This window comes from Hetaerina americana, unplaced genomic scaffold (assembly GCF_022747635.1).
Source record: "Hetaerina americana unplaced genomic scaffold, ioHetAmer1.1.p SCAF_7, whole genome shotgun sequence".
NCBI lineage: Eukaryota > Metazoa > Arthropoda > Insecta > Odonata > Calopterygidae > Hetaerina > Hetaerina americana.
In genome coordinates, this window is record NW_027287316.1 from 50,313,505 (window position 1) to 50,328,997 (window position 15,493).

General features: G+C 34.4%; 1 protein-coding gene across 4 annotated transcripts in view; it reads right to left on the minus strand.

Moving 5' to 3' along the window:
- Sec71 (ADP ribosylation factor guanine nucleotide exchange factor Sec71) overlaps positions 1–15,395 on the minus strand; it is a 56,490-nt gene extending 41,095 nt beyond the window's left edge. For 2 of the 4 annotated variants that reach the window (XM_071595837.1, XM_071595835.1), the window contains exons 1-13: positions 15,150–15,395; positions 14,815–14,996; positions 14,566–14,712; positions 14,260–14,439; positions 13,767–14,088; positions 8,579–8,748; positions 7,774–7,916; positions 5,838–6,072; positions 5,359–5,528; positions 3,231–3,409; positions 2,715–2,979; positions 1,563–1,722; positions 1,311–1,468 (exon numbers count right to left, since the gene is read on the minus strand). In XM_071595837.1, the coding sequence (XP_071451938.1) occupies positions 1,311–1,468; positions 1,563–1,722; positions 2,715–2,979; positions 3,231–3,409; positions 5,359–5,528; positions 5,838–6,072; positions 7,774–7,916; positions 8,579–8,748; positions 13,767–14,088; positions 14,260–14,439; positions 14,566–14,712; positions 14,815–14,996; positions 15,150–15,273 (2,435 nt within the window). In that variant the 5' untranslated portion in view covers positions 15,274–15,395. The remainder of the gene's footprint in view (positions 1–1,310; positions 1,469–1,562; positions 1,723–2,714; positions 2,980–3,230; positions 3,410–5,358; positions 5,529–5,837; positions 6,073–7,773; positions 7,917–8,578; positions 8,749–13,766; positions 14,089–14,259; positions 14,440–14,565; positions 14,713–14,814; positions 14,997–15,149) is intronic. The other 2 variants (XM_071595838.1, XM_071595836.1) reach the window with 1 other exon arrangement.
- Positions 15,396–15,493: the final 98 nt, after the last annotated feature.

Below are 15,493 nucleotides of genomic sequence, written 5' to 3' on the forward strand. Positions count from 1 at the left end.
GTATCTTACAACCCCCTATCACAAACCCTTGTGGCAGCTTGCAGGGTATTGTGCACATGTAGATGGCTCCTATTGGTTAAATGCACTGCACTTCATTTTATGCACACAATAAAGTGATGACTATCAGCAAAAGAAAAACTTAAGGATTGTAGATAAGAAAACCAAATCAATTAATTAAGATCAGAAACTTGCTGCACATGGTATATCTTAGTTAAGTCCTATAAATATTACCAATAAGGATACTGTAATAATTGTTTCAGATAAAATGCAGATTTTGATTTCATTTAAAAGTTGGCAGGTAAATTAGTTTACATCATTTTATTAGTCATTCACTGAACCTAAAGCTGATGAGGAGCTAATATAGGTTCACATTTAAAACTTATATAGAAGTTTTCATTTCATAATAAGATAAAGAGTAAATATTAACATTGCTAATGACCTTGGTTTCAGAAGCAATTATGAATTAAATTTACTAATGGGGGTATACATTCATTTGGCACAGTCACCATTCTATCACTTGGTGCAACATGAATAATTGCTGAAGACTATAACATATTAAAATAATATCACCATATAAGCTGCTACATGCTCCAGATGGTTATTGTTAGTTACATGACTGATGTGGCCCAAATCTTACGTCTATGCTGAACAGCATAAAGAATAATTGACCAGCAGAAAGACTCATTATTATTATCACATGTATTCAATTGTTCCAGCCTTAACTTTGTGGAAGTTCATGTTCATTAAATGAAGAACACAATGTATATTTCCACCATTCTTTATTTACGTAGACCTAGTTTCAACATTTAGGCGTCATCATCAGGAACTGATGATGATGCCTAAATGTTGGAAATATACATTGGAAATATACACTGTGTTCTTCATTTAATGATTATCACAATAACCTAAAAGTTAGAATTGAATAAGTGACACTAAATTAAGGTAAGGCTTCTCAAAAAATCTGATGCAGGCAAACAGCAATAACGTTTAATGGTGAATCATGGAATAGTGTACAGTTGCTATATCAGAAGGCAAATCACATGGGCCAACAAATGGATAGTTGAGATGAATTAAAGATAAGTATTATCAACAAATAATGTTTAGGATGTTTATCATGTAATAAGTATATAAAAATGTGCTATGTAAAAATAAGGATTAATCATGGTGTATCTAACAAAATAAAATGAAAACTCCCTCTTAAAACATGGTGTGTACATGCAAATATCAACAAATGTTTGGGACAGCCAGAATAGGTAACATGAATTTTATGTTCTAAGGGCTCATAACATTGTACAAAAAAGTTCACATACTTTGGGTTGCATTCACAGAATCGGCCAGCAAACTTTTCCATCATCCTATCAATTTTTTGTGCTTCTCCAGGAAGCCTAAACCCTTCTAGGAAATTCCTTAAGGCAGTAACAAAGTCCATATCTCCAAAATCCATTTGATCCACATATGCATACATAACCTGAGGAACAAATTTTGAATCATAAAATAGCATTTGCCATTTATTAACAGGCTAATTAAATTATATGTACATGTGTTTCAAGAACATGACCCACCTCTTTACTTATCTCATCATTTCCTCCAAGAAAATCGCCTATCACAGTCTTGTCCAACCTATCATCTGTTCTGAAAAATTCTGCAACATCTGCTGGTGAAGGACCCAATAAACCCTGGTCTCTAAGAAACTGTATGCCCTTCTTTGGCTTACGATTGAACCTAAAAAAATTGCAAGAAACAAAGTTCAACTATTAACTTCAATTTTGAGAAGTCACAAGATAACACTATCATCATATTTATGAAAATTGTCATTTTTAAAGTGAGAATGAAATCAGGATAAAATGCAGATTTATGATCAGGGATCAAACCACTCTCCCTCAAGATTGTGTTCTATATACACAATAATTGAATGCTAGCGCCATTGGTACTAAACCTATGACACAATTATAGCCAGAGATCAAAATACATACAATGACACTATTTTCATCACATTCATTACACATGCATAAATCACACTCACAGGAGGAAAACATTTTAAATTTTCTTATTTACTAGAGTGGCCTAACAATAACTAGTAAAATGAAATTATATACACAAATCAGACATATAAAAAAGACACCCTTTCCATATTTTCTCCAAACCACTAGTACTCTTATTCCAAAGGTTTAAATAAGTGGATGAAGGTCCACAATTGACAATAACACCCAAGGACAGGAATTCAGTTTTGTTTTGTTAAACTAAATATTTGTAAATGAAAGTGCTACTATCCCAAATGAAAAAATTATTGAAGTAACTAATTTTTCCACACCCATTGCCTTGTATTTTAATTAACAGATAATACAACATCATGATTTTACGGGCCAAAAAGAAACAAGAGAATTTTTTTCAAGTTGACTGATTTAGCATCAGATATTTTTGTCCAATTTTTGACCCCTTGAATTTGGAAATAACAAAGTATTACCATACATGCATCACTACATACATGATACCGACTCCATGTCATATATAATGACAAATCATAAGACTGAAATAGAACATCAAGACACCAAAAAAGCACAATAATATGAGAGAAAATATGACACACAGCTACCTGAAGCAATATTTCGACAGAGAAAATGACTTTCTGATGAAGATTACTGAAATCTTTGATAATACAATCATTCTCTGGATTTTCACCAAAGAAAAAGTGAATAAGTAACCCTTCAGCTTACATGTTTATTCCATGCTCCCATACTTCCTTCTGCTGCTTCTGAACTTCAAATTGTTCAGGGGTTGCAGGTGCTGTTGTTGGTTCTCCCCTTGCATTAGTTGTCCCTATCGTTGGGTTAGGATTGCTTCCCAGGTTGGTACCCACTGAACTTGCCGAGTTGAGACTCCCACTACTTCCACCATGAGATCGAAGGCTGTTCCTGCCGATTGCAGGTGGTGCTACATCACCCTCTTCTGTGTTCCCAGCATCTCTTGCTCTTTCTTGTCCTATCCACACAAAAGTAAGCATGAAAATCTATGCTGGAGCACAATGTCTTTCACATGTGGACACTAGTACCTATACATGATTCATTCGTTCAAAAAATAATTTGTGCAAAAAATTGAGGATAAAACCACAGTCTACTGACCAATATGATTTTTCTCATAGAAAAAGGTAGAATAGTGATAGATTTTTTCAGCTATAACCTTAAACTTTCATTCAAAAATAAGGCCAAAACTAATACACGAAGAAAACAAACCTAGGGTAGTTTGTGAATTAGGGTTCACATAGAGATCCTTGCTCCACTCCACCATGCATTTCAGAATTGAAACAAGGCATTCTAAACCACGAATCCGCATTGATTTCTCCTGATTTGGAGTAGCACCAAGCTCCAGTGCTTGTCGGCCTTGTGCTATCTTTGAGAGATCATTCACCAACCTGACAAAGAAATAAAGGATGTAAAAATACACATGAGTCCTCCTTCAGATACAAGTTAATCAACCAGTAAAATCAAGAACTAAGAAAAATGGTCTAAGGCTAAACTTGAGTGATGCCCAGACTCTTAAAGGTGTGCTGATGGAATTATGGTAGATTCCTGGTCGCTTGCATAAAATTCATTCACCATATTTAGATATAAAAAAATATCTCTTCATTTCAAATGAAGTTGTGGTTATTGCAGGCTGTAGGTATGATTGAGACAAATATTTCTTGTATTCAGGGCCTTGCAAAGATATTGAGATGAATGTGATTTCACTAACCTAACCTCTATTTTAAACTTCAAGTGAATTCCTGATTTATGTAAAATACATGGATTTTCACTGTCACCACAGAAGTCAGTCTTTCATAAGCAAGACTAGGATTTTTGAAGAAAAATAAGTTCCACGAAAACATAAATATTTACTTAATTTACACAACCATGGGGGTATATATCACACATATCTTTGGTACTTTAATTTTTATAATCTTCACTACTTCTGTACTGGAGTTATCTTTTTTTGCTTAGTCCCCTAGAAATGCCAATCCTCAATTTTCCTGTCTACAAAAACTCCACCAAATAGTACATTTTTCTGCTGTGTTACTCAAATATTAGTTATTTTCCAGTCAATGGATTCTATGTGATCTATTAGGTAAAAGGTATACACACTCCCTACCTTAATATATCCCCACTAGAAAGTGCATGATTGCAGAAGCTAGTTTCTTTGCGGCAGATTATATTTTTTTAGTTCCAGAGGATTCATTTGGGTTAATAGGGGTCATCAGGCATTTAATTCTGCTAAATGCAATGCACATTTTGAGCATTGATTTGAAAAACACATTAGGTGGGCTACCAGAAATATTTATTGAGAATTCAGGGAAAATGCTTTGAAAGAATGAGCTGAATAAATTTGCTCTTTCTGAACTGCTTGTTACTCTTTCATCTTTATCATGTTTGGGTGAGCTAACTGTTGACATGTTTGTTCATTATAAATCATCTATTATTCAACTTATTCAAAAATAATATCTTACTTTGCACATACCTAATTATCACACACTCAAGACTTCACCAGACAAGATTTTAATGAATACCTGGAATTAACGTATTTTCCCATCGATAACGCACTCATTATAATACAAAGATTGTCAGATGATCAAAAAAAATGAAGAGGCACGTAATGTAATAAAAACTGAAAAAATCCAAGCATAGACGTATTTTTACACATACACATCCGATATAGACGTATTTCTAAACACAGTATATATAATTTTTACAGGCATATGTATACATGTATGCATATGTGGGGACTACTGATCAGAAGGTCCTGAGTTCAATTCCCACGCAAGTCTCTGGGCTCCCCTTTAACTGGCTCCCCTACGCTGACGTGTGAATTTCACACACCATCAGGCTTAGTACTGGGTGAACTCTACTATCACCTACCAAACCGACCTTCGAGTTGATTACTGAGTTTATGGTTTTTATATATATGTATATGCAGATGAATGGTATCTATACACGTTCAAGATAACTATGAAGCCCTGGGTGCGCAGTATATACAAATTCATGATCACTACAAAGTTCTGGGTGCGCTTCATACATTAGGTGTGTGTTGTTGATGGGAAAATACGGTATATCATCCTTTCTACAAATGTTTCATAGCATTTAAGAATGGGGATATCCCTAATGATACAAAGATGGGGTCAATATATTATTTAGTATTTACTAAGCAAAAGTTTCTTTAGTATCATACCTTGCATTTAAAGATACTCCACATTACAAAAGAACATTATTATTTTCAATACTTGGTCGAGGAATTATAGCAAGGTTTTTAACAGTGAATTTGAAGCATTAGTTAGGATATTATTCCAGTTTTAATTCATCATGCAGTGTTATTTTTTTATTACGAACAAACCTCTCAAATATGTTGGCAGCTGAAAAGTCACAGTCATAGTTGACATAAATGTCCACAACACTTTGAGCATCCGCACATATCCTTGTCAGAGCTTGGATAACCATCCACTTGTGCTCAAATGAAGAACTGGAAGTTTCCAAGATGCTAAGGAATATTTCTTTGAAGAAAACCTGGGAAAAAATGAAATAGGTTTACTGCAATATTGCGATTGCAAAGGGATGAAAACTTCATTACCTTCTACCTTATATAATAAACAATTATAGCAATTAGATAAAATTAACCACAATCTGAATTAGAGAATGAACTTCTATAAAGTCTACTCTAATTTTACAAGATTACCAATGCTAGGAGGGAATTCTGGCTATAAATCAATTCTAACGAAAAATTCTTAAATCACTTATTTGCCCCCTCGGATGATGTTTATTAAGGTTTTGAAAAAGCATATCTTTACAGTTATAAAACCAATATTATGCACATACCTCTATTTGCATCTTAAGGTGCATCTTAAAACGTGACAGCAAGGCTAGGAAAATGGCCAATGAAAGTTCAAAGACTTCAGGAACCGACGAAACTCCATTTTTGGACATGGCCACACACAAATATTGCTTGATAGCAGTGACAAACATTTCATTGGCACGAAAAACAGGCCCAGCATTTTGGAGAATTGATAACAATAACTGTAATGAAAGAATCTTCGACCGTAATTCATGTGACCTGCAACAGATTTTTTAAAAGCCAATGTAAAAATATTTTTATTACAACATTCAATAGCACCACTTCAACAAACTCAAATGGCATTTCACAAGGTAATACACTTGACTATGAAAAATATTCACGTTCAAGAAGGTTTACAATGCCAAACTCTGAGGAGAAATGAAGCCAAACTGGGAGAATTTCCAAAATATGTTATCTTAAACTTCATTCATTGCTACTTTGACTATTTGTAGGAGAATGCTAAAAAGATTTTACAGAAGCCATCCATATTCCTAGTCTCAACCATATCATTACCTCATAAATATATAGAAATACAAAGATAAAAGTTTATATTTTTCAATAATAACACTACTTATAAACACTAAGTTTATAAAACATACTGATCACACCCCATTACATCCTATTTTAAAGAGAAGTTGCAGGCAGCTGCAGAAATTGGCATTCATATCACGTTTTTTGCACTTAACATAATGATTTTTTACAACTGTGTGACTACTAACTTGTATTTACCCAAAAAAAAACTTCATGCAAATAGTGAATGCAGACTGAGTGACTCAACCGTGGGGAGAGACATTTTCAACTCTTGGAGCTGTATCAAATATTATTATTATTGGCATTCTGCCTGTTATGGCAGATGTTGAATGGACTATACAATGATACAACATTTAGATATATTTACTTGCCTCTTCTAACAAAACACAACCTGACACTAAAATAAGCCCCTAGTCAATACTGCATACTCCTTACCTCCCATCATAACATATAACATGCCTATCCCATTTCTTCCTCACTTGCCTAATGTTCTCCCCTCTATCAAAATCTTCGTCATGCCATTGTCAACCAAAATACTCTTCAGCCATCATCCAGCCTCTTTTGAATTTCTGCCAACAATTCCCTGTCCTTCCCACCATTCTTGAGACTTGCTCATTTTCCATTCCGTCCATTTCACCTTATAAGTCCTTCTCCACACCCACATTTGAAAATCCACCAATGTACACTTATCATCTTGCTTCAATTACCATTTTTGTAAGCAATTGAAATGAAATAAGTAACTTTGAAATTCCACACACACCTTGTGTACGTAAAAATACAAAGTTAGCCTTAAAATGAACAAATCCTAATTTTCCATACTTTTTGGTAGAGATTTCAGTATTTTTAATTTTTTTACCAAAATGGTCCACGTAGCAGTGAAATAACTATTAAATTATTTATTTTAATTTCTTCCAACAAATTCCTATGGGATTTCAGCAAGCGGGTAATAAAATGATGAAATATATACAAATAACTAAACGAACTGAAAAAAATATTCATACGCAAGTTTGCTCAAGACAAAGTCTGATTATCACCCAAATGTCACAGGAGCATATTGTGAGCACCTCAAAGCTGCAAAACATGCAGAATAAAGAAATGCTGTCAAAATTTGCAACCTCAAGTCAATCAATCTGCCATATATCACCCAAAACTGCAAGCCTGCATGGACTACCTAGCTTAATTCTCCCACTCTTTAATCTATACAAAGAAACGGCACCTCCTTCCCTGTCAGTCCCGCTTTCAGTGTCTTCAGAACATAGCAGCCCTTCCATCATATTAAGGCTGTAGACCATGGGAAGGTACTTCAACTATACTACATATATCTTATGCTAAAATGCAAAGGAAATGAAGAGAGTGCCATTTTCTAGAGAGAATAGTAATGCTTCATACTTGGGATCTGGCTGTCCTTCAGGAAGTGGTTTCATTGACAATTTACATAAGGCTCGGAAAACTAGAAATGCATCTTTCTGCAGTATGTGGGTAAATTTTGCAGTGACGGCTGAATCCCCTTCACCGCCAACATCCATGCTCTCCTAAAATATGTCGATAAATAAATTTTTTTTAAATCAAATGATGAAACTGATAATTACTCATATTGGTGGTAACTAGTAAAATTAAATAAACTTCACATTATTTAGTTAGGTCCATTAAAAGTTCACTTAGTACAGCATCAATAAAGGTCTAAGTAATGTAAAACATATCTTATACCATTCATATATTACATTAGGAAACCAGAGGAGTAAGAAATAGATGTAGAAAATGGAAAATTCAATGTTTGTAGAAATAATTTAAACAATATCTTTTAAAAGTACTCGCTACATTAAGAACAAACAGGATATTGAATTGCCTAAAACAAGAAGAGCAAGACAACTTGGTGAATAAATTTTTAAAAACCCCCATCAGAAATGAGTTAGGCAAGCTTAAATGGATATTTTATACCATGGTTCTAGAAATATTCATTACAAATTAGCATTGATAGAATTACAGCAAATAGGAATTAAGTGTTTTTTAAATACATTCACACAGTTCTCATGCAACATTTAAACCTGGAATATATTGTGACCATATCTGTAAATGTTTTCCTTGATTTATGACACCATAACCCAATTGATATGCTTGGCTTTGCTACTAGACATGCCATTTACTTGAATCAATACAATGCACTTTCAAGAAAGACTGGTAGCTGTTAATTCACCTGAGATGGCACTCTTGTAATTGATGGAGTAGTGCTCGCAGTGGTGGCATTTCCTGGTGCAGCAGGTGGAGCCAAGGTTTCACTCTCATTGCCTTGAGAATCTGATCTATTCTGAGAGCTCGTTTCACCATCAGCAGTTGCTTCAGATGAACAACCCTCTTGTTCAGCTCCTAGGATGGAAATGACATAATTATTAGTAAACTGAGTACCACCTAAATAACATTTAGCTTATTGAGGTGCACTCAGTGAGTTGCAGAGACCACTGATCCTGTGGTCTACCTTCTAAGCCAAATATGAAACACCAGAAACATCCAAGAACCAAAACAAGCCAGAGATAACTTGTGATAAAAGACATAACAATGATGGGATAAAAGTAAAAATTCTGCGTAAATGAATTTGTACCCATGTCTTATCTTCTAAAACACAATATTTCTAGTGAATGTATGCTTAAGAGAAACTTAGGTAAAAATTGTACATTTCTAAAAACTCTTTTTATGCTACACTATGTATCTAAATAATATATTGCATAACGTTATTTTTTAAAACACAACACTGGTGAGCTTGTTTAAATGAGAACATCATTTTTCCACTCTAATGTTCAAAAAATAAGAGATTCAGTGATAAATTTATCCCTGGGATGCACATCAAGTCTTCTGACCAGTAACACACATCTCTATGGCACACTGAAGGAGGCATCACCTCGCATTCAAGGTGAATGATTTTTACCCTTTAAAATTGTTGCTTTGCAATGAGCATAAGGAAATGATTCCATTATAGGTTAAGGGCAACTGCAGTTTCTTTGAATTTGTCCAAGGTAACACACTGTAGTGTTGTAAGTTGGCTTTAACCTACTGGACTGCAGTGTAATATGCATGACTATGAATACCTGCGACATCGTATGCATGGTATTTTATCATAATATCCTGTTCCTTTCAAGCCCCCAAAATTTTGGGAATGTTAGAGGACTGCTCAGCAGTTTCACTGGCTTGATGAGGTATCGAGGAATCCGAGTTCGAATCATGGTCAAGGTAAATGATTTTTAGACTTTTAAATAGTTGCTTTGTAATGCACACCAGCCGGATGACTCCATAAAATAATACTGTTGTGGCATTTCTCACAGTTTCTTCGAATTTGAGTAAGTAAGCTCATGGCACCGAACTAAGAGAGTATCTTTATGCATACAAAGTTTCATAAAATTCACCCTTAACAATCCATAACTTATTACAGATTGACCCCGTCCAAAAATTCAAGAAGCTAGTCAGTCTGCACACTGCTGCAAAATTGCATAGTTCAAAATTTTGAGAAGAAAGCACAGCCATTAATTAACGCTCTTGAGTTTTAATACTCTCCAAAAAGCAAAAGGCTCTTTTTGCCATTAAATAATGGGTGACCAACATTACATCTTTTTCTGATTATGAATGGAAACCTTTAATTAACCAGTTGAAATGCTCCATAGATAATATAAAAAAATAATAAGTATAATATTATGTTACAATTTGGAAAGTAAGTTTCAATTTTGGTTATCTACATGTGAAAAGTCTTATCAACCCACAATAAGCAATATCAAATTGAGCTTTTACAATAGATCAAGTGATTACCATGACTATGAACTTGGTGACAAAAACAATTCTACAGAATTGTCCTCATTGACTCACTAACATTCTGTGAACTTCCTGTTTTTGTTATTAAGATCAAGATGGAAGTCTGCACAGAAGAGCTTGAAACTGAATCCTGTAACCATGACCATATAAAAATTAAGATTTGATGGTTAGAATTTTCAGTTTTTAGTTTAGATAGATACCTGAATGTTATCATAAGTGACTAATGAAGAAATAAAAAAACTATTATTTTGTGATTCCAAGGTATTTTATTTAGGTACAAACTGGGTCACAATGCTCAACGTTATCTTCAAAACCTGAAGATCACGTTGAATGTCTAAACCCAAGTCATATCTAAATAGAATATAGTGGAATCATAAAGCATAATATAATCATTCTAATATGAATTCATTCCATAAAGTGAAGCTTGAAACCACCCATTTAGTCTCATACAATTATAACTACTGGAGTATTTCGTGGGTAGTTTATGTTAGCATTTGCTGAAATTTACATAATATAATTCATATTGAGATTGGGGAAGAGAAGTAAAACATTACAGAGAAAGACGAAAAAAATATACAGAAATCCTGCTGATTTTGCCAGCAATTATAAGAACCCTGTATCACAATACAAGGAGGTCCACATCTTGATACAGGTAGAGAGTTCTGAATTTTAAAGCTGCCCCTTCTACGAAAAGTGAAGAGTCAGGCGTGATATTGTGGAATGTGGAAAATTGCAACGAAGTTTTCATTCTGCCCCTTCTTCTGGCAACCATTGAACTTTCTCAATATGCTGTCTGCTGTTGGCCATGAGTGCTTGTCCCTACTATTTCTTAGGGCTTGTTCTATGAAAAGCCAGCCATAATTTTTAGAGCTGCCATCTTTATTGACAGTTATTAATGCGTCTTTTAACACTGGTCATTGATGTCTGCATCTAAATCAACCCTCTATAGCATCTGGGATTGCTTGTTTGTATCAATGAAGACACAGCTCTTTAATTTGTGAAAGTGATGTTAAGTTCAAACTAATAATATGGAAATCATGTATTTAAATCAGACTCAGTATCTTGATAAAGAATTTCCTTTTCTGTGTTTGAGGCTATTTTTGGGTAATTCAGTAAATGTTAAAATGAACAATTTATTTAGTTATAACAATAGTAAGATATTACTTGTGATATAGACCTAAATACCCATCTTTGTTACTCAAATTTACATTAACTAGTTAAAAGAATTGCATCTACTATTACTATGATTTATCTGATTCCTATAAGAAATGGGGAAATAATATTATTTATTAGTCTAAGGACTTAACAAATTAAAATATTGAGAACAAAAAATCAACTATTTCAGTGTTCTGAAGACTTCAGAAATTCTTCCACTCTATAAAATCATTTTTTAATCCGAGAATGCTTGAGATATTTCTTAAATGTACCCCTAAATGGAGCAGATTTTATGCCTAGGGGTAGATAGTTGAAGTTTTTCATGGCCACATGAAAGAGACTCTTATTATACTTAGCAGAGTAGTGGTAGAACAAATGTACATCAACCAAGAGTCGAGTATTATGCCCATGCACTTGAGCATTAGTGATGCTGTTACATTTTATCCTTAAAATACAAATATAAGTCATTAAAGTAAAGACAAGGTATAGTTAGAATTTTCAATTCTTATACGGTAAATGAGGTTTGCAAATTTGCCATGGTGGTATATTTGCAATTCACCAAATACATCTGTTTTGTATAATAAAAACTCTTCAGGAGTCAGGTGATGCTCCCCAAAAAATAATTCCGTAGGTTATAAGATAATACACTATGGTGATATAAACAAGAAAATATTGTCATCTCATCCAGATCAGGGCAAACTAGACCAATAATAGAGATGACATTTTTAAAAGCAGTACACCAAAATTCTTCATATTAAACATTATTTGGACACCACTTTCACTAGAAGAAACTGGTATGTCACTTCAAGTGGAGTCAAAATTACTTTGTATCCTCATTTTGTACAATAAACTTACATGTGGCTGGTATTGCAACTTCAATGATAATTGCATCAGGTAAATTAAATGTTGAATATTTTATTAGAGACATTATGACATTTTCAATACTGTGAATACCCCTGCCAGAGAAATTTAATTGATAAATCTCGGGTTATAAATGACATTTCTTCTTCTGAATCATGTTCCGTGGATATTACCTCAAATGACAGTAACGTCTCTTATGATACTTTGCAGGAAATGTATGGAGAGTAACTTGCACAACGGAGAGAAATCGGAACAAGGGGTTTTAATTTTTCAAAGTATTTGGTCTAACTTGAGAAACACTAAAAACAAATAAAATATTGTAGTTGATAATTCCAAATGGTTTCGAATGCTCTGCAAATAATTAACAATAATAGCAATCTTTCATTCAGTTATATAATTATCGTCTTTAGAATAAGTTTCTCTGAGTGTTACTCTCGAGTTCACACACCTACATAATCAACTTTCAAAGTTACGTCACTAAAAACGGGGAGATGTACAGCGGTCGAATACTGAAAAAAGTGAGATTACAGCCAGTCTCGGGGGCTTGCATCATTTGGCAAATTAGCGTCTCTGAAGTTATGACTTTTAGCCAGAACTTCGTTATATTCCTTAAATTTGCGATAGTAAAAAGCAATCATCCTTTGCGGCACACGGCTGTCTTCACGAAAGTTTTGTCACGTCCGATAACCGGAATTCTTGGAATGGCAATTATGTTTACTGCTATTATGGGCGAACTTTCATACGGCATAACTCAGGATTCAAGTTTTATTCCCAAAGAGATATTAGTTTGTATCACCGTCGCATTACCATCAGGAGACAAACCACGAAATGAAACATATGTCACAATGGTGGAGGAAGTTCTACGTATCCATATGGTAACTCGAGGGGCACAATGAATCCAATTATTTCCATCTTTTCGCAACATTAATTAACCGGATCGATTGTTAATTCTAGCCAATGGAATAAAAACCCACTATTTCTTTTAGGTCAACGGAAAAGAACACCGTTAGCAGTTCAAAATCTGTGCTTGAGAATGTTGATTTTATAAAATCACGTAGGGCGACTGAATTCGCATAACGAAGCCTTAAAAAGTCACGAAAATTATCTATTTGTAGGGGGAATTGGCGATCATCGAACAAAGATGTTTATTTCAACACTCTTTGGTCATGAATTTATGGGTCGGTGAGATAGATTGCCGTCATGACTAAACAAATCGCAGATGGAGCCTGTGCTAAATTAAAGGCAACTCATAAAAGAGTATCTCATCAACAACTACATGAACTATGTCAACGGTATATCCTCAGAGGGGCTTATAATAAGTTATGAGGATTACCAATAATATAATTATATCTTATTATTAGTCATAAAACCAAACAACACGCTTCAAATTAAGTTACTTGGTGGTTACCAGAGTCTAAAGAAATTTACAATGAGTAATACAAGCCTGATACGTTTCATGTAATGAAGCTGAAATGGCGAAGACTATAAATGTGTGAACTCGATTAAGGCATGCGAATAACTTATAACAATTAGGAAATGTCCTACGTAGTAATTTAATTACTGGCACCTACCTTCAAAAACTTGATTTACAATTCCTTCTAAGACCACTCGGACCATTTCTTTTGGATTTTCAGACACATCACTCTCTAAAGAATTGTCATCAACTGTAACAGGTCCATTGCTATTATATGACACAGCTTCCGCGCCCTCAACCACTCTAGAATTGAAATCCTCATCAACTGGTTTAGATTCAGAATCACATAGGCTCTTAGCTGATGATTTGCTGTTGCTTCTACTGAGTTGTTCCGGTGCAGACGATTCCTGAGTCGTTAAGTCAGCTGAAATTTGCCCTGGCAATTGGTCCGATTCTTTGTTAGCAACAGTTTCATCAGCCTAAATTAAAAATTAAGGCATTAGACCACAAGAAAATACATAATGTTAAACGTAAAAGTAAATGTCCAATAAAGTTTCAATTCTAGCAATAACCGAAGCGCATCAAAACATAGAATCTAACAAGAGAAAATAAACGGAGGTAAAACATAAACAAATTAGCCTGCATCTTACCGCTTGACTTTCCATTCGGGTGAATATAACATTAAGCATCTGTGTGAGAGTTGCTCGCGCGGTTGTTTGATTAATAAGGTTACGGGATGCCAGGTAAATATTGTAGCAAGTCCGTACCGCCATAAGCAGAGTACCACCATGAACTTCCACATGTTGGCTTGTCACAACAGTCAGGAGTGCCTGTAATAAAAAGTGATATTTCTTGTTCATCTAACAGACAGTCCAACCATATATATAAATTGAGAACATTTACACATCATGACTTGCCGAATTCACGATCATTCATTGATAAGTATACTAACTTACCTTAATAATCTGCAACTGAACACCCTCATCTGTTTGGGGTCCACTAAAGCAGCCACATATCGTTTCCACAATTCTATCAATTAAATATTTTCCTGGATTTGTAGAATCAGGGATATTTCCAGTAAGGTGGCCATAAGCAATTAATTTCTGCAAATATCGCCACAATATTGATTTATTAATTGAGAGTATGTTTAACCAAGTGGTTCAAAATAAGGGGCATTGGTTGCAGGGTGTTATGCAAGAGCTCACCTGAAGGCAATCCAAAGCAGTAACGACTATTCTAGCGGCTTTACTTTGGCATGCCAATTCAAAAGGCAGGAAATATTTTTCTGCTGTGATTACGTTCGTAGAATCATCTTTGGGAAGTGGTAGCGCAGAGCTAGAATTTTCCTCATCTTGTCCAACTTCTTTCAATTCATTTCTTATTTCCTCTGTTAAAATGATTAAACGTCAAATGAAACCACACAACACGAGAACAGACTGTTCCTTACCTCTCTTAAATCATTCAGCCCCCGGATAATTTACGCCATTTCGTAAAATAAACAAATATTGAGTAGGCGAGAATAAAAACAAGTTTGGCTTACCCAATGCCACCTCACAAGCGCGTTTAAGCTGGGAGTGGTGCGACCGTTTAATGTCCTTGTCGCTTAAAATCTTTTCTAGTGCTCGCACAATAAACATTTCTTTGGTTTTAGAACTTCTTTGCATTGTTGTCTTGCTTATTTACAGTCATTATCCCCAATCGTGAAGTAAAAGTTTATCTCAGCTGATACCGCGTACTTACTCAATTTAATTCAGGTGGCCATGTTATTTTGGCTAACTGCGTTATCAGGTTGAATCTACCGTAAAAAGTAATATCCCTAAAATGACAATAAACTGAGGTTAAGAAGTTTTTAAAAAAAATTATTTTTACATTACATATTTTGAT